Here is a 16,422-nt window from a genome sequence, read left to right on the forward strand (position 1 = left end):
ATGCTCAAGCCGTCTTTTAGTCAAGAGGCAGTTTATCATAGAATAACAGAAGCCAATAGAAGAGGGCAAGAGTCCTTATAGAACCTACAAGAGACTGAGGATAGTGTTGGGTTTTATATGGAAAAGGGGCATGGAGAAGGAATGCCAGGGTAGATAATTTAAGGGTCCAGGTGTCCTTGGGAATTATGGATGGGAAAGTGTAGGGAGTATGCCAGACATTGAAGGAGAAAAGAAAGTTGTGTTTTTTGTTGTTTTTGTTGAGTTGCCAGAGGCATGGACCTTGGGCAAGCACCACAGACAAGATCCTTGGGCAGGCACCCTGGGAAAGAGTCCTTGGATCAGTATCCCTGTCTCTGTCTTAGTAAAGGAATTAAAGAGGGAGGCATGCAACAAGGGAAAATTTTCTCACAAAAGGAGTGGGGTGGAGCTGGGTTACTTTCAGAGAAGTGGTTTTAGAGCTTTTGCGGGTCCACATCCCACCTCCCCATCATAACTCTAAGCCAAATGTTTTGTTGGGGTTTTTTTTAATTGCATCATGCTCTCAAGGACATATCTTCATTCTTCTGGTATCGTCTAATGTAGGTAATTCTCAAGATCTTGTCCAGCCCTGAGATTCTCTGATTCTATGACATATAGCCCAAGGTTCTAGAACTTCGTGTCCTGAACGTCACTATAGGACTCAAGGGGAACATAAGTGGTATGTTTTCCACACCAAAGTCCAAGAAGGACAGAGTGAGGAGCAAAAGAAGTTTGGAGAAAGATCTCTTCTTAAGGATTCTTCTCTGGTGGCATCAGATTTGTAGAGATGATAGGATGTGTTGAACCTGACCTAAGAAAGGTGGATAGAATGAAAGAGATTGAGTCTGGCCAGACTGGAGAGGATTAATCCAGAGAAGCAGGTAAGATCAGTGAAATTTCCAAGAAAGGAAAAAAGAAATAAGAAATGTTAAAGGTTATGGTTTAACAAGTAAACTTGAACAAGGAAGGAAGAGACAGAGACAAAGACAGAGAGAGAGAGAGAGAGAGAGAGAGAGAGAGAGAGAGAGAGAGAGAGAGAGAGAAACTAAAAAAAGAAAGGCAAAAAAGTGATTCTAGTCTGTGGCAATGTTTCCTTCCTTTAAACTCTTGTGAGTTATTTTCAGTGGAATTCATTTGACAATCACACGTAGTCTTGCAACATCCCTTCTATTAACTGAACTACTCAAATCTTTCACCATCATGTGACTAGTCACATGCTGGTGCCTTGTTTCCCGCCTAAAGGGTAGGTGCCCCTGGAACACAGGCATTGCCTCTCTCTGGAGCCTCAGAGCACCTAGCACATAAGAAGTAATCAATACATATATGCAATTTGAAAGGGGAATGAGAAAGTAAAGCAAGGTCCAGGGCCCAGTGGGGAACAAGATGTGCCAGTGAGGAATATTTTGTAGCACTTATTCTCAGGAAGGACTAAAGTACAAATTCGGGGCTAGCTTGTCTGCCTGATCACTTGATTCAATCCTATGTTCCTACCTCTGAAGTCCTAAAATCATAGATCCTGAGCTGGAAAAAACTTTAGACATCTGCAAGTTCAACCCCTTCATTTCACGGATGAGAAAACTGAGACTCAGAGAGATTAAGTGACATCTGGCTCGTTTATTTTATCTAATATATGTCTGGGTCTGGATTGAATCTGGGTCTTTTGGACTGCAAGTCTGCCACTATCCACTAGACAACCGTTCCCCTCAAGTTACCTCTTTTAAGCTACCACCATCTCCAGAAAGATTTCCCTTTCCTAATTATCTAGGCAAAAATGAGCTGTTCCTCTTTGCACTTTTATCTGGATTTTACTTTCTCAGAGTCATTGTTTATTTAAACTACCCTCCTTCCTTCCCGTTTCCTTCCCTCCTTCCCCGCCCCCCATTTAGATCTTAAGCCCCTTGAGAATAGTATTTGTCATAGCTATCTTTGTGATTCCAGCTTCTAGCAGAGGGTGCTCTTCTTTCAGTCTCCCCCTCCATGCCAGACAAGCTCTTTGTCTGGCTCACTCTCTCCCCACTCCCTCCTCCGGCTGTGGCATTTTCAGCAGTGACTTTGCAGTGTTCTGGAGTCTCATTCCACTGGTGTCCTGAAGTTCATTGTGTCTCATTTTCTTGCATTCCTTCTCCAAACTTGAGTTTTTGTGCTTGCTCGCTGGCCGTAAGCAATGGATGTAGCAGTCAGTTGACATTTTTAAAGTTTCCCTTATGTGCCACGCACTGGGTTAAGCAATTGGGATACAAAGATAGGCAAATAAAAAATAAAAGAAAGCCATATAGTAATTAAGAAAATGTTAATAAGTAACCTTGATAAATAATTAAAATGTAGCAATTAAAAGCTCATTGATGAACCTGGGGAGAATAGTGGACAGTTAGATTGTGAGGGACTGAGGAATTAGTTGGGAAGGTTCCAATTTCAATCCAATGTTTTTCCAGTATGCAGTGCTGCCTCTCATAGCTATCTCTGGCTAGGTTCCTTTTAAGCAAAATAATTAGCCTCTGTAAACCTGATTAAAAGTATATTTTTTTTCCTTTTAGAGACTTCACTGTATTTTATCTTACAGCACAGGAGGGTAAGAGCAGTTAATACAATGTCAAATAATGGAAGAATATAAATTTAAAATTTGTGAATTACGATTTCTTTTTCTGCTCTAATGACAGAGTCCTGAGGGCCATTTCAGAAAAAAGCAAACAAAACCAAACTATAAAGACAGACAGACACACAGACAGACCATTCATTGCTAAGGCGTCAGATCACTGGTCCCCATCAGGTTAAGATGGCTAAGCAAAGAGAATATGACCAGAGCTGATTGGCTGGTGCTGTCATGATCAAAGGGCCGCTGTCCTGGGATTCTTGGGAATTCAGTGAGCTAGTTAGTGCCAGGATGCTAGAGAAGAAGGGACAAGTTACTTATTATTTACTCTATCTCCCTTCCACCCCACCTGCCTGCCTCTAGTTAGAAAGCAAACCTTATACAGTAGCAGATTTGCTTATTATTACTGTTATGACTTTTTAATACTATGTTTCTGCTTCTCCGCGAATGTGCCTTTGCTCATTTTGAAACTAGAACCGGCCGGACTTCCAGGAAGCTTGGGCCGTCAGGTCCGTTCCCCAGCTCAGCGGAGTGCGAAAGTAGAAAAGTGGCAGACTGCATACAGACTCTCTTAACTCTGCTTCTGGGCGATGACGTCACTGTGCAGGGACGCGAGAACCAGGAACTGGAAGCTGACTCATTTTTGCTCTCCTTTGCCACCCGGACACAACTAAGTAATACCTTCAGACCTGCTGGAAAAACAAGCTTCTGCTGGAATCTTCTGGAGGGTGGAGGGCGCAGGGTAAGTAAGACAAGAAATGTATGTTCCTGAGCCATGATGACTGTGCTGTGGCTGTGAGAGAGCTGGGAGAATTAGTACAGGACTAGATCTGTGGACAGCGCCCTCTGACACTGTCGAGGTAGGATAATGAAAAGCTTTAGAAAGACGACGTCCCCTAATTCACTATTTATTTGTTTGGATCTGGCTGCTACTGCTGGAGAGTTTTCCCTGTGCCAGGTCTGGTAACAAGTTACTTTGCAACGGGGAGGGGGGGGTAACTTGAAATGCAACTCTCCCTAAATTTCTTGCCTCTGTTAAGAGGGAAGATTTCCAGCATGTAGTGTTCCCCACAGTTCCCTCTACGCATCAGGAATTGGATTTGTTTAGGAAGGAAGTTTTACCTTTAAGGAGAAATTGTCAGCAGTGAGAGTAGTGGGGATGGAGAGATGTTGGGAAAGAATAGCCTTCAAAGAGTAAAAGATCCGCTTAGGCTGCTCTTAAACGTTCTCAACTCGGTTTGCACTGAAATATCAGGACATGTAAAACCTCTCCCCAGATCTCCCACCAGCTTGTTCTTTCCTGTCCCCATTCTTCTATGGGACCAATGTCAACTGCCTCCAGTCCATGTGGGGTGAAGGGACCACAGATCCAGAAGGGACCTCAGAAGTCATTTAGCTCAATCCCTCCCACCCCATTTATACAGATAGGAAGCTGAAATTAGGTGATTTGCCCAATGTCACACAAGAAATGACACTAGAGGAAAGATTTGAACCCAACTCTAGTGCCAGTGTTTTTTCCCCACTGCTTCCTAACTTCTGTAGGAAAGCCAGTGGTTGCAGGGATATAACAGAACTCCCTTACAGCTAGTTTCATGGCAGCTCCCCATGTTCCCTATTAATTGCCCCTTCTTTTCAAAAGCCTATGACCTCAGCTGCTGAGTCATCTTGTGGTTAATTTTTTTTAAAAGATAATAGTAAAGGATTAAAAGCAACAGGAAGCAGAGTTTCCCTCCCCTGACTTTCCAGAAACCCCCTAGTTATGGCTCTCTTTCTATTGAAGAAATGTAGTGGGAGTAATGACTGTTTTGGGGTCCTCCCAGGGTGATCCACTTAAAATAAGCCTTTCACCAAAAGAAATGTTGTTAATGGAATGTACCTTTAAATAGGTCACTGAATTCTTAATTGTTTCTTTTAATTAATGAATGTGGACATGCTCTTGTCAAATAGGTTGTCTTCTGTTCCTGAAAGCTTTCTGGATTTAGCAGAGTTCCAAAGCATTCTTCCTGGAAGGAAGGGGGAGGGAACTGTTCTAGTTTTGGTTTTGATTTTTGTCTGTTAAGCTGAGGGGTGGAGGAAAGGAAGATTTGCAGTTTTCAGCCGAGAGACCAAGCTATAGTTTTGGTTGATATGTGTAGACATACGGGGGGAAAAAAAGCAGAGTTTCTGAAAACAGATTTGATTTTAGCTTATTCCACTTCTACTGGTGGTCAGTAATTAGGGTTTTCCTGCAGACAGTGCTGTGCACTAAGGTGAAGTGGATGTTTTTCTCTTTAAAGCCCTGATTGGGTCTCATGCATCTTTTCAAGACCTTGGACTTCCCTTGCCAAAGAACTCGTTTATATTGGTAAAGAGACAGAAAAAAACAAACCAACCAAAAACCCCAAACTACTAAACTATCTTTTTTTTCACCTCCCCAATTACTGCTTCTGATAAATGTCCCAAGTAATAAAGGGCTGTTGCTTAAGTGTTGTTTGATATCATGGTTCTGTGTTTTTCAAGAGAGTTTATTAAATTCTTATCATGTATAGTGTGTACTGGTTTCTAGTACTTAAATTAGAGGAATTTTGTTTGTAAATAAACCAAGTAAGGGTTTGGAACATTTCTGTAACTGTTCCGAAGCCTAAATTGCACTGTGTTTTATAAGTATGATTAAGAATAAGAATCTTGCATGACAAATAGTAGATGGAAGAAAGTGGTGAATTTCAACCATGGAGAGTAGGGATTGCTTCCTTTTTTGTATTTGTATCTTCTGTGCCTAGCATAGTGTTTGGCATACAAGGAAGGGCTTGATAAATGCTTGTTGATTGATTGAGTGAATGTTTTCATCTCCATTTGTTTTTGAAATTTTCATTTTATACTGGGGGCATTCCCCAAGTTTTCACCATATGTAGTTTCAAATAAAACTTATTTAAATCCATAGGTCAGTGACAGAAGAGAAACGCAGATCAACAATCATTTGGAAAGACAATATGATGCTCTCAAATAATCTACAAAATGTTGTCCACAATCCGGTAACTGACTTTCATGAAATTAGTTGTTTTTTTGGGGGGGAGGGTAAGAGTACCTCTTAATATGGTTATGTTTAGTTTATTTATAAAGATCGGAATGAAATCAGGAATTACCAAATGCCAAAAATCTTACCTTATCCAAGAGATATAACTTCTTCCTCATGTTCTTCATCAGACACTTAGTAAAGAGCAAAATTAACAATGAATGGTATCAGCTCCTCTCATCCTTCTTTTGTGGAAGTATATGGTTAATAAACAGAGTATGGAGGGATCTAATCAGAGGATCATAGTTCTAGAGCATCAGAAAATCAGGTAGTCTGATCTCATTTTATAGAGGAGAAAAACTGAGGCCCACTGAAACTAAATGACTTACCCAAGGTCACACATTTAATAAGCGATTGAGTCAAGCTTTGAGTTCAGGTCCTCCCTCCAAATATAGCAGTCTCATCATTGTACCATAATGAAATGGAAGGTGTTGGGAGAAAAGAGGATATAAATAAAGGGCCTTCCCAAGCTACAGTATGTTTAATTATCCCCTAAATCTTCATCTTAGGTAGATAAGTAGGTAGACAGACAGATAGACAGACAGATAGGTAGATAGACAGATGATAGATAGATATATGATAGATAGATAGATAGATAGATAGATAGATAGATAGATAGATAGATAGATAGACAGATAGATAGAAACAAATAGAGACAGAGATAGGTCATGTTAGAGATAAGTAAAAATAGGTAGATAGAGATAGGTGGAGACAGAGATGGAAGATAGGTAGAAATAGATATAGGTAGATATAAACAGAGAGACAGAGACAGAGATAGGTAGATACAACTAGATATAGATATAGACAGAGAGATGGACAAATGGATAATAGAGAGAAAGAAAGAATGGCCAGCAAACAAAGCTTCGGAATTTATGTAATGATGAGACTATTGAGAAATGAGCCCTGTTTTTCAGGCTGAGAGGTGTTTGTGGGCCTGAGAAGGATCATAATCCTCAGGGTCTTTGCTCTGGAATCTTGGACAAGCAGAAGGTCAGCTCTGGGCATGCATCTCTGCTCCTTACATTACTCTAAGTGTGACCTTGGGCGACTCATTATGCCCTTCAACTTCCTCATCTGTAAATTTCATACAAACAAGTCTGTGCCTTGAAGAATAAGGCCATAACTTACTTTTCTTTTCAGCTGTTGAGTGTGAGAGTTGCTCCTTTTGCACCAGGTTTTTCTGTCTCTGGGAAAAAATATCGTACAAATGAGAGTGAGCTACTGTACTATTTTCAAATGAAGATAGAATATGAAGGAATCCAATTATAACAATAAGCATAGAGATAAGAAGGGGGAAACTTCACAATGATGATATTTGTAAGAAAATACAGGATAAATTTCATGCATTTTGGAATTGCAAGTCTCAGGGTTTCAGGTACGTTTACACGAAGATTTTGTGATTCATAAAGAGACAGGAAGGAACCATATAATGATAATAGCTAGCATTTATATAATGGTACGCAAAATACTTTACAAATATTATGTCATTTGAGCCTTATAACAATCCTGGGAGATATGTGCTAGTATTATCCCCATTATACAGTTGAGGAAACTGAAGTAGAGGTAATTCAATGAGTCCACCAACACTTACTGCATTCCAGGGACCATGCTAAGTGCTGGGAGTACAGACACACTCAGAAAGGAAGGCAACCTCTTTTCTTAAGGAGTTTATATTCTAATGAGTGAAGATAATCCAGAAAAGAAGGCTATAAATGGCATGGAGGTGGGGAGAGTAAATGAGGGTACTGAGCACAGGGCCATGGTAGAGAAAGTCTGGAGTCAGTAGTATAGTCTGGAGAAGAATGAAATCATGTTTGGCTTGGGCATCCTCCTTAAAATGGAGTGTCTGGGGAGAACCAGCTAATCAGAGAGAGAGGCCATCAGGTCAGATGGTACTTTCAAAATGAGAAGTAGTCCATGGGTGGTGTGATCTTCTTGAGTGAAGAGATTTCAAGGACATGGTAGAAAATGTCCACGGAGAATTCAGTGACTTGCTCAAGGTCACACAGCTAGAAGGTTAAGTGACTTGCCCAAGGTTTCATTTCTAAGTAAGTGCAGTGAGGTAGGATTTAAACTCAGGTCTTCCTAACTTCTGGTCTAGTGCTCTATCTCCTGCCCCATTGAGTTGCCCAGACATGGCATTCTAAATAATTGAGTCCCCTTGCAGAGCAAGGAAAATGGACTCCAAGTTAAAACCCTAACTTCTGCCCCTCACAGAAGAAATATCCTGTATTTGAATATCAGATTTTATTCATTCAGCAAACATTTATTAAGCACTTACTATATGCAAAGTGAGAGAGAGTGGATCCTGCAAGAGCCAGGCTTGGATTCACCTCAGACACACTGGCTGGGTGAGTTTGGGCAAATTCCTTCCCTAACCTCTGAGTGCTACACACAACTCCCTTTAGACTCTAAATTATGGATCTTCCTTCTCTTTCAGAAAGTTTACATATTGTGTATTCCCTATAGCAAGTAAATCATAGGTCTTAAGAAAAAAATATATCAAAGATACAGAGACCAGGCAGCATAATCTACAGAGTGCCAAGCTTGAAATCAGGAAAATACAGGTCTACATTCTAAGTTCTATAACCCTGGACAAATCACCCAAGCATTTGTATCTTAGGCACCCCTCTTTTAAGTAACAACATTTGCAACTAGTACCCATGCTGGGAATTTCCCACAAAGAAATCATGGGTGAGGTACCAGGGACACAAAGATAAAATGGTCCCTGCCCCCAAAGATTTGGACTGAAGGTAATTTTTATTTTCATCATTATTATTTTTATTTGTAAAATGAAAAGATAGGCATAGGTCAGAGTTCTTAATATTGTTTTTTGTATTATGAACCCATTTGGCAGTCTGGTGAAACCCATTTGGACTCTAAGCAAGTTACTTAACCTTTGTTTGCCTCAGTTTCCTCAAGTGTAAAAGTGAGATAACAGTACCTACCTCTCAGGGTTGTTGTGAGGATCAAATGAGATATTTGGAAAGCACTTAACAGAGTTCCTGGGCTTTTTGCTATTCCTTTCCTTCTTTTCTTCCTGAGAAAAATGATTTTTAAAAGCATAAAATAAAATATATAGGAATGTAAATAAATAAAAACAAATAGAATAATATAAATACAAAGAAAGAATATAAATATAAAAATATAATATGAAGAAAGAATAAAAATAAAACAAATGAAATCAATTCTATTGAAGTAAAGATGAAAATTATTTTCCCCATCCAGGTTCATAGATCCCAAGGTTAAGAAATCTATCCGAGAACCCCAGGTTAAGAGCCCTTAGCCTAGATCTTCCTGACTTCAGGCCCTCCACTCTGCAGCCTATGCTGCCTTGCCTCCATATCTTGCATTCTTCCAGCTTTCAGTACTGTGATCTTATTTACATTGTATGGGAAGAAGAATGATCCCATTGAAGAGGAAATTAATAGTCCCTAGAAGTCACGTTAGTGTAACCCTTGAGTTGCATGGCACCAAACTATGATAGTTCGCATAAAGATTCCTTAAAGCTCTCCAAAGGATGAAATTAGGTAGAACTTTCATAGTGATAGAGGCTAAGGTGCTTTTAGAAAATGTGGTAAAATCAATAACTCCAAGTCAAGCCTGGTGTATCCTGAGTTATGTACCATAATGATTCAGTGCAATAAAAGAAAAGTCCAGTGTAAAAGTAATTGGAAAATATCTTTAACAAAAAGAACTCCTTTTCCCTCCTAAAGATAATCTTTCTATTTTTAAACCAGCACTTTCTTTTTCAGGGTCTCTCTAAACAGGATTAGCTGGAAAATCTATCTAAATCTTTTGCTTCTTTCTTTACCCTTTAAGCTTTGGGAGATTTCTCTGTTCTGCAGTAGGATGAGAGGGCTGGGCAATTAGAAATGAATGTCTAAAATACAAACCTTGAATCTGATTTATTAGTAAATAGTACCATTTGAATGTCCATAATTCACTAAGCTTCTTCCTCTCTCTGGTTTGCAGTTGGCTGTCCTTTTAGAGTGTGAAACATATAACAATATCTTTCCTATACCTACTAATAGGTCAGAAAATCCACTAGGGTCTTTTATGATACAGACACGGAAAAGTTATGGCTCCCATTCTCATAAATGTATTATTTCATATTCACATAAACAACTCTTTAGACAGAACATAATGAACATTTATACTGTGCTTGGCTAAGTGCTGTAGTGGATAAAATAATTTTTCTCTTAATTTTTGTGTAGAGTTTTAAGGATTTACTCTTGTAGCCCTTGTAGCAGACAATGCAAATTGTAGCCATCTTAGAATCATAGAAAGCAAAAGGTAAATTGTGTATCTGGCTTCTGAGCCCCCTCCCCCCACCTTATTCATTTTACACATTTTTCTATCTTAAGGAAACTCCAAGAATTCCAATGCAAATTAGACTCATGTTTGTCTCCATTCAGATTTAGTGAAAAGGATGGAAAGGCAATAACAATTTATTGTTTTAAACTGTCTCATTCTTCGCACTCCTCTATTATTATAGCTGCTCATTGAATAACTTACAAGGTATATTATACAAGGATGGGGCCTTTGAGAAAATGACATGTCCTATACTGAGGTAGCAAAGAACCCTCTACTAACTCCTTACCCTGTGCTGTGGTCACAACTTTTTTATTCCTGAGGTGTATACTGCCTCTGGAGCATCTCCTCCCATCGTTACACAATCAGATTTCCATTCTGTTTTAATTTTGCCTCCAAAAACACACAGGTCTCTCCTATCTTTTTTTTTTTTAAGTTCTATTACTTGATCCTGCTATCCCTTTCAGCTACTGTGCATTTCTTTTGTTTAATAGTCATTTATTAAGTTGCTACTGTTTACAAAGCACTGTGGTAGGTTCTGAGGATACAAAAATTTTTAAAAATGGCACTTTCCATAAGAACCCCTTGGGTTGAAGGTATACATAAGATAAGTGCATTACAAAGATAAATAATGATGGGGTAAAAGAGTGTTCTAATAAAGTTTTAGGAGTAGGAGATTATTTGTAGGTACAGGAATCAGAAAAGTCTGCAGAGGGGAGGAGATCCCTATAACCCATAACCCTATAACCTATAGCACTGATCCTGGGCAGGAGAGAATCTTGGTTCAAGGCCATCCCTCAGATGTCTGTGCTTCCTGTGGATGTGGCCAGTGGCTGGTTATATCCCTGAGATCAGTCTTGAAAAGAAAGAAGTATTCTGAAGGATAAAGAAACATGGGGAGGCACCTAGTTGACCAAGTGTACCACTTTGAGAGGCCAAGACAGTTTAGAAAAATTGAACTACCAGTATCCAATGGTAGAAGCATAGTTTTTAGAACTAAAATAGACCTCTTGGTTTAGTGTAGGGGTGGGGAAGCTGTGACCTCAAGGCCACATGTGGCCCTCTAGGTCCTCAAGTGCAGCCATTGATTGAACCCAAACTTCAATTCCCCACCCCTGGTTTAATCTGCACTTGGCATACAGATTTTTGGCTAACATTGTTTAATAAAATTATTTCATTTCATATTAACATAAGTGAATTGAGAAAAAACTCTTATTTCCTTCTTCCTTAGGTGATTCCATATGTTGGTACACTTTATGAGCAGCTGGTGCCCGGGAAGTTGCTTGTCATCCATGGTCAAGTGCCCAGTGATGCAGACAGGTAACCCTCTCTCCTGATGTATAACCTGGTTAGAGTCCTCTAACTTGCTTACATTAGATGGGAAAAAACTAGGAAGAAAAATTTTTGTGACTAGGAGCAAAAAAAAAGTGAGAAAGAACATTCTGTTATTTCTTGCTCATTCTCTTCATGAAATTAATCTTATAAATAACAGCTTACATTTATATAGCATCTTGTAATTAAAAAACATTTTCGCATACTATTTTAGAAACTTTTCAAAAACATGGGCTGAAGATGGGGTTCATAGACTAGGGGCAGACAGCCTGGTTAGGATGCTATTACAGCAGTGGGAATAGATGAGATCACCAGGATTACAAGTTTGGAGAAAGGAGAGGGTGATTTAATGCAAAACTCTGCCTGATCTGCCTTAAGTAGCAGAGAAGTTATTGTATTATTTTCCTCTCTTCTTTCTGTTAAACTGGAAGCTGAGGTATACAGAATTATTAGTCAGATAAAAAGGACTGTGAGCTGCATTTGTATGGCATTTTTTTCAGGAATGCCTCAGATATTTTACATTAAGTTCATTGTACAGTATGTTACCTAATTTGTTGTTTTTTGGACTTGAAGAAAAGAATTATGATGTTATCTGAACTTTCATAAGTTCATGGCAGTTTGTTACTCGATTTGCTCCTCACAACAGCTGAATGAGGTAAATGGTGCAAGTATTATTCTTTATCCCTGATGGGGTGCTTGGGAGTCTGTGCCTGGATCCCAATTCTAAAACCACATTTCTCTCTAAAAATCACATTTCTCCCTAGCCTGTCCCTGGCAGTTTCTCCCCAGTCCAAAGACAGCCTGCCCCAGCAAAACTTTTCCCTCCCTTCCTGATACAGTAGCCAGTTGCACCTATAGAACTCATCAGTTTAAATCAGCTGTGTACTGGCTGAACTGGCTGTGTACTGGGTCATAAAGATATTTGCTGCTCACTGACCAATCAGATGCATCCTAGACTTAGACATATGTATACTCCCTTACATTTATCTTGTCTAATCAGACTTGGATGGAGGCAGAGTGGGTATTTTTCTGGCAGCCCTGACTATTAGTTGACTTAGTGACTTTTCAGACCTAAGATCACACCTCCATGTAGCCCCTCCTTGAGCTATTTCCCAGTGAACTCTGGGTAAAATACCTGTGCAGTAGATACTAAAAGTACATGTTCCTTTAAGAACTAACCACTCCTTAACCACTCCCTAATCCTGCCGTGAATCACCTAGTTAGCATATTTGGCACATTTTACTATAAAATATCCTATATGAACTTTACCTGTACCCCTCTAATGTTGCAGGTTGCCTAAGAACTCTTGCCCACTGAAAAGCATAACAATAAATCCTTAACACCTTGACTTCAAGAATGCTTGAGTCCGCAAATTCATTCCAGGTGACCTGCCCCTGTACTCCAGTCTTTGGGGTTCTTACCCCACTCTCTTCCAACCCTCATCGTCCCCATTTCATAGATGAGAAAACCAAAGCTCAGAGAGATTGACTTAATCAAGGTTGTACATGTAAGCAGACTGAGGAGGTGGGACTGAATCCAGGTCTTCTAGCTCCATATCATCATCCAGGAAAAAGGAATTTTGAAAGCTAATATTATCACCAAAAAGTAGACAGGGTTCTTCTTCAGAAACAATTATCTAGATTTTTACATTTTAATTTAGCATTTTCTTATGAGCTACCAGAACAATTTTCATTAAAATTCTTATAGACAATCTCTTAAAAATCATACTGCCTCCACATCTTCCCCCAAACCTTGCAGATCAGCATTGCTTAACTGCTGGTCGATTTACCAGAAAATTTCATGGTTCATTATTATATCCAGGTGATTATTCTGGGCTAATGTTAAGTACTTTTTGCTTTGTTCTCAAGGAGATTTTTGAGTTCTGTGTTTGTAGTATGAGGATTTTTCTTTTGTCAGTTAATGAAAGATAGCATCTTTCTGGTGTATGATTCTAGCCACCATGCTAAGTTTTTGGTAGGTGGTTAGCGTGCTTATCATCATCATCACCATTATCATCATCATCGTCGTCATCATCATCTCGTACTTTTCTTTCAATAGGGTTCAGATGTAACCAGTCCTGGGACAAGCTGTGATTCTGCTGTGACTATACTATGTAATCTTCTGTAGACTTCCTGCTTCTTGATGTTCATTGTTTCAGTCGTGTCCAACTCTTCGTGACCACATGGGGAGTTTTCTTGGCAGAGATACTGGAGTGGTTTGCCATGTTCTTCTCTAGCTTATTTTACAGATGAGGAAACTGAGGCAATCAAGGTTAAGTGCCTTGCCCAGGATCATATAGCTAGTCAGTGTCTGAGGCCACATTTGAACTCAAGAAGATGAGTCTTCCCGATCCCAGGCCTGGCATTCTATGCACTGTGCCAGTGAGCTGCCCAGACTTCATGCATAGTTGGATAAAATAGCTGCTTTTTTGGAGTTAAATAAAAGTATCAGGATGTAAATTCAAACTCTCTAGGTTCATAGAAAGTATTCTTTGTACAACTCCAGTAGCAGAAAAGACAGTAGGGATGATCCTGTTCCCTCATGCCTTTGATCTCCTCTGCTAGGCCTCTGTCTTTCTAATTTTTTATCCTAAATAGTTTGGAGACAATGAATGTTGCTGTGGTGACATGTTTAAGACGTTTTCATTTTTCTGGTGGCTATCTTGTTGTTCGGTTGATTATGCAATTTGCAGATGATTCTGTGTCTTCCTTTCTTTTCTCTTTTTCACAGTTTCACTTACTTTTGCAGATCTGACAAAAGAGTTGGGGAAGTTGAAAGTCATAGCTGAAATGATGTTTTTTAGATTATTTCTCTATTTTATTTATGTGCAGGATTCTTCCCTGGCACATAGTAGGTGCTTAATAAATGTTTGCTGACTTTACTTGACTTGATTTGTCTCAGCATCAAGAGTCAGAATATCCCCTACAAGGATAAACAAATATTAAAAGTTTCAAGTAGAGGACAGTAGATAAGTGAAATTACATATTAGAAAATCTGCTCCTTTCCTTCATATATACTTAGAGCAGGTCTACATAACATACAGCCTGTGGGCCACATGTTGTGCAGGACTGGCTTAGAGGATGGGATGGGTTTACAATTAACTATCATACAACTTCAAAAAATGTCAAACAGAAGGATCAAAGAGATTCCCCGAGAGAGGGAATCCCTTCTCCCTCAGATGTGAGGGAAGGTATGATAAAAGAGGTCCATCAGTCAAAACTAGCATTTATTAAGCACCTACTGTGAGCCAGGCACTGTGCTAACTGCTTAAGGTATGAAAGAAAGGAAGAAACTGTTCCTGTCCTCAAGGAGCTCGAAATCTAATGGAGGAAAAGACTTGTAAACAGCTACGTACAAACAAAATATATGCGGGATAAACTGGAAGTAATCTCAGAAGGAAAACACTTGTTCTAAGGGCATCTAGAAAGGCTTCTTGTGGATGGAATTTTAGCAGAGACTTGAAGGAAGCCAGGAGGCAGAGACAAGGAGGTAGAGAATTCCAGGCCGGTGAAGGTGCAAGATCTGTTTTGGGAATTTATCACTAATTAGGAGAATCTTGGTGCAACACTCCTTCTTGATGTAAAAGAGCTAGAGTGTAAGCTTAGACTGCAGAAGTGTTTCTTAGGTGAGTGACAGCTTCTTGGTTTGGCATGGAAATGGGCAGTGGGGAGGGCATTAAGGAAGCAAAGTACAAGGTTTGAAACTATCTTTTTTTCTCTTCCTAAAAGAAAAGGCCTGTCTTACATGCTCATCTCCAAACAGGTTCCAGGTGGATTTCCAGTGTGGCAGTAGCGTGAAGCCCCGAGCCGATGTAGCCTTCCACTTTAACCCACGGTTCAAAAGGTCAGGTCACATCGTATGCAACACCCTGACAAAGGAGAGATGGGGATGGGAAGAGATCACCTATGAGATGCCTTTTGAAAAAGGAAAACCTTTTGAGATCACAGTTATGATACTGAAGGACAAGTTCCAGGTGAGTTTGGGGGAAAAAGAAATTATTTACTTACTGCCCAGTGGAGGATCATAGCATCCTGGATTTAGAGTTGGAAGCAGCCTTAGAGGTGATGTAGACCAATGTCCTCATTCTCCAGATAAGGAAAATGAGACTATGAGAGCTACAGTGACTTTCCTCCCATGGCACCAATAATGAGAGGATGGATTTGAACCCAGATTTTTTGACATCAAATCTAGTGCTTTTTTACATAAATTCATAGAGAAGATTTTCAGTAAGTTCAGTCTTTAATTTAATGAATTTGCTGCTCTAAGCTAGCTTTGGTATGTGTTCCCTAAAGAGTTGTTGTCAGGTAGATCCTTTTGTTTTCAGCTAATTGTGCCCTAGGGAAGGTGATTTTGTCAAACATTCTATATTTCAGAGTTGAGGATGGAGGTAGGAGGCAGGGAAATGCCTCATCATTTTATTACATTCTGGACATTAAATTCCGAATCTCTTCAAAAGCCTCTTGCAAAGGGGCCTCACCCCAATTACTAAACGTGCTTTTAATTTTGATTTTCTTTCTTTTCCATTATGTTTAACTATTTGCCCATAAAGATTCACCTCCCCTAAAACTCTTTCAGTGGACAAACTTAGAAACTTTTTCTTAAATTAGCCAAAGTCAGTGTATCCCACTGCACATCATTTTCTTTCATGCAATTATTTCCTGATACCACAACCCTATCAATATAACCCTTTATGGTGGCAGAGAAAACTATGTCTAATACCATAGGCCTCATTCCCACCTATAGTAGGAGGAGGGAGTTATATTCCACATCAGTCCTCTGGAATCAAGATTGCTCAGTACGCTGATCCAAGTTCTTAAGTATTTTACAGTTGTCTTCCTTTATGTTATCATAGTTATTGTGTATGTGGTTCTCTTGGCTCTTCTTACATGGTTCTGTCCCTGATTTCTTTTAGGTGCTGTTTAATTATGGAGGTTCTATAATAGTGTGCTAGGCATTTTCATAAAAGAATAAGAGCTCCCTTTTTCAACCTTACCATCTTGGGCAACATAAGTTCATAGAACATTAAGTCTGGAAGGGATCTTCACTATTATCTGGACTGATCCCTTCATTTTAAAGCTGGAAACTAATACATAGAGAAGTAAAGTGAATGAATTTC

At 39.5% G+C, this 16,422-nt stretch overlaps 1 protein-coding gene across 2 annotated transcripts in view; it reads left to right on the forward strand.

Annotated features, from left to right (window-relative positions):
• Nucleotides 1–669: 669 nt before the first annotated feature.
• The window catches only part of LGALS8 (galectin 8), a 28,050-nt gene continuing 12,297 nt past the window's right edge, over nt 670–16,422 (forward strand). The window contains exons 1-5 of one of the 2 annotated variants that reach the window (XM_072647551.1): nt 670–899; nt 3,083–3,350; nt 5,529–5,619; nt 11,206–11,294; nt 15,069–15,279. In XM_072647551.1, coding sequence (XP_072503652.1) covers nt 5,578–5,619; nt 11,206–11,294; nt 15,069–15,279 — 342 coding nt within the window. In that variant the 5' untranslated portion in view covers nt 670–899; nt 3,083–3,350; nt 5,529–5,577. Of the gene's footprint in view, nt 900–3,082; nt 3,469–5,528; nt 5,620–11,205; nt 11,295–15,068; nt 15,280–16,422 lie in introns of those variants that run through there. The other variant, XM_072647552.1, reaches the window with a different exon arrangement.

Source organism: Notamacropus eugenii, chromosome 2, assembly GCF_028372415.1.
Source record: "Notamacropus eugenii isolate mMacEug1 chromosome 2, mMacEug1.pri_v2, whole genome shotgun sequence".
NCBI classification, from domain to species: domain Eukaryota; kingdom Metazoa; phylum Chordata; class Mammalia; order Diprotodontia; family Macropodidae; genus Notamacropus; species Notamacropus eugenii.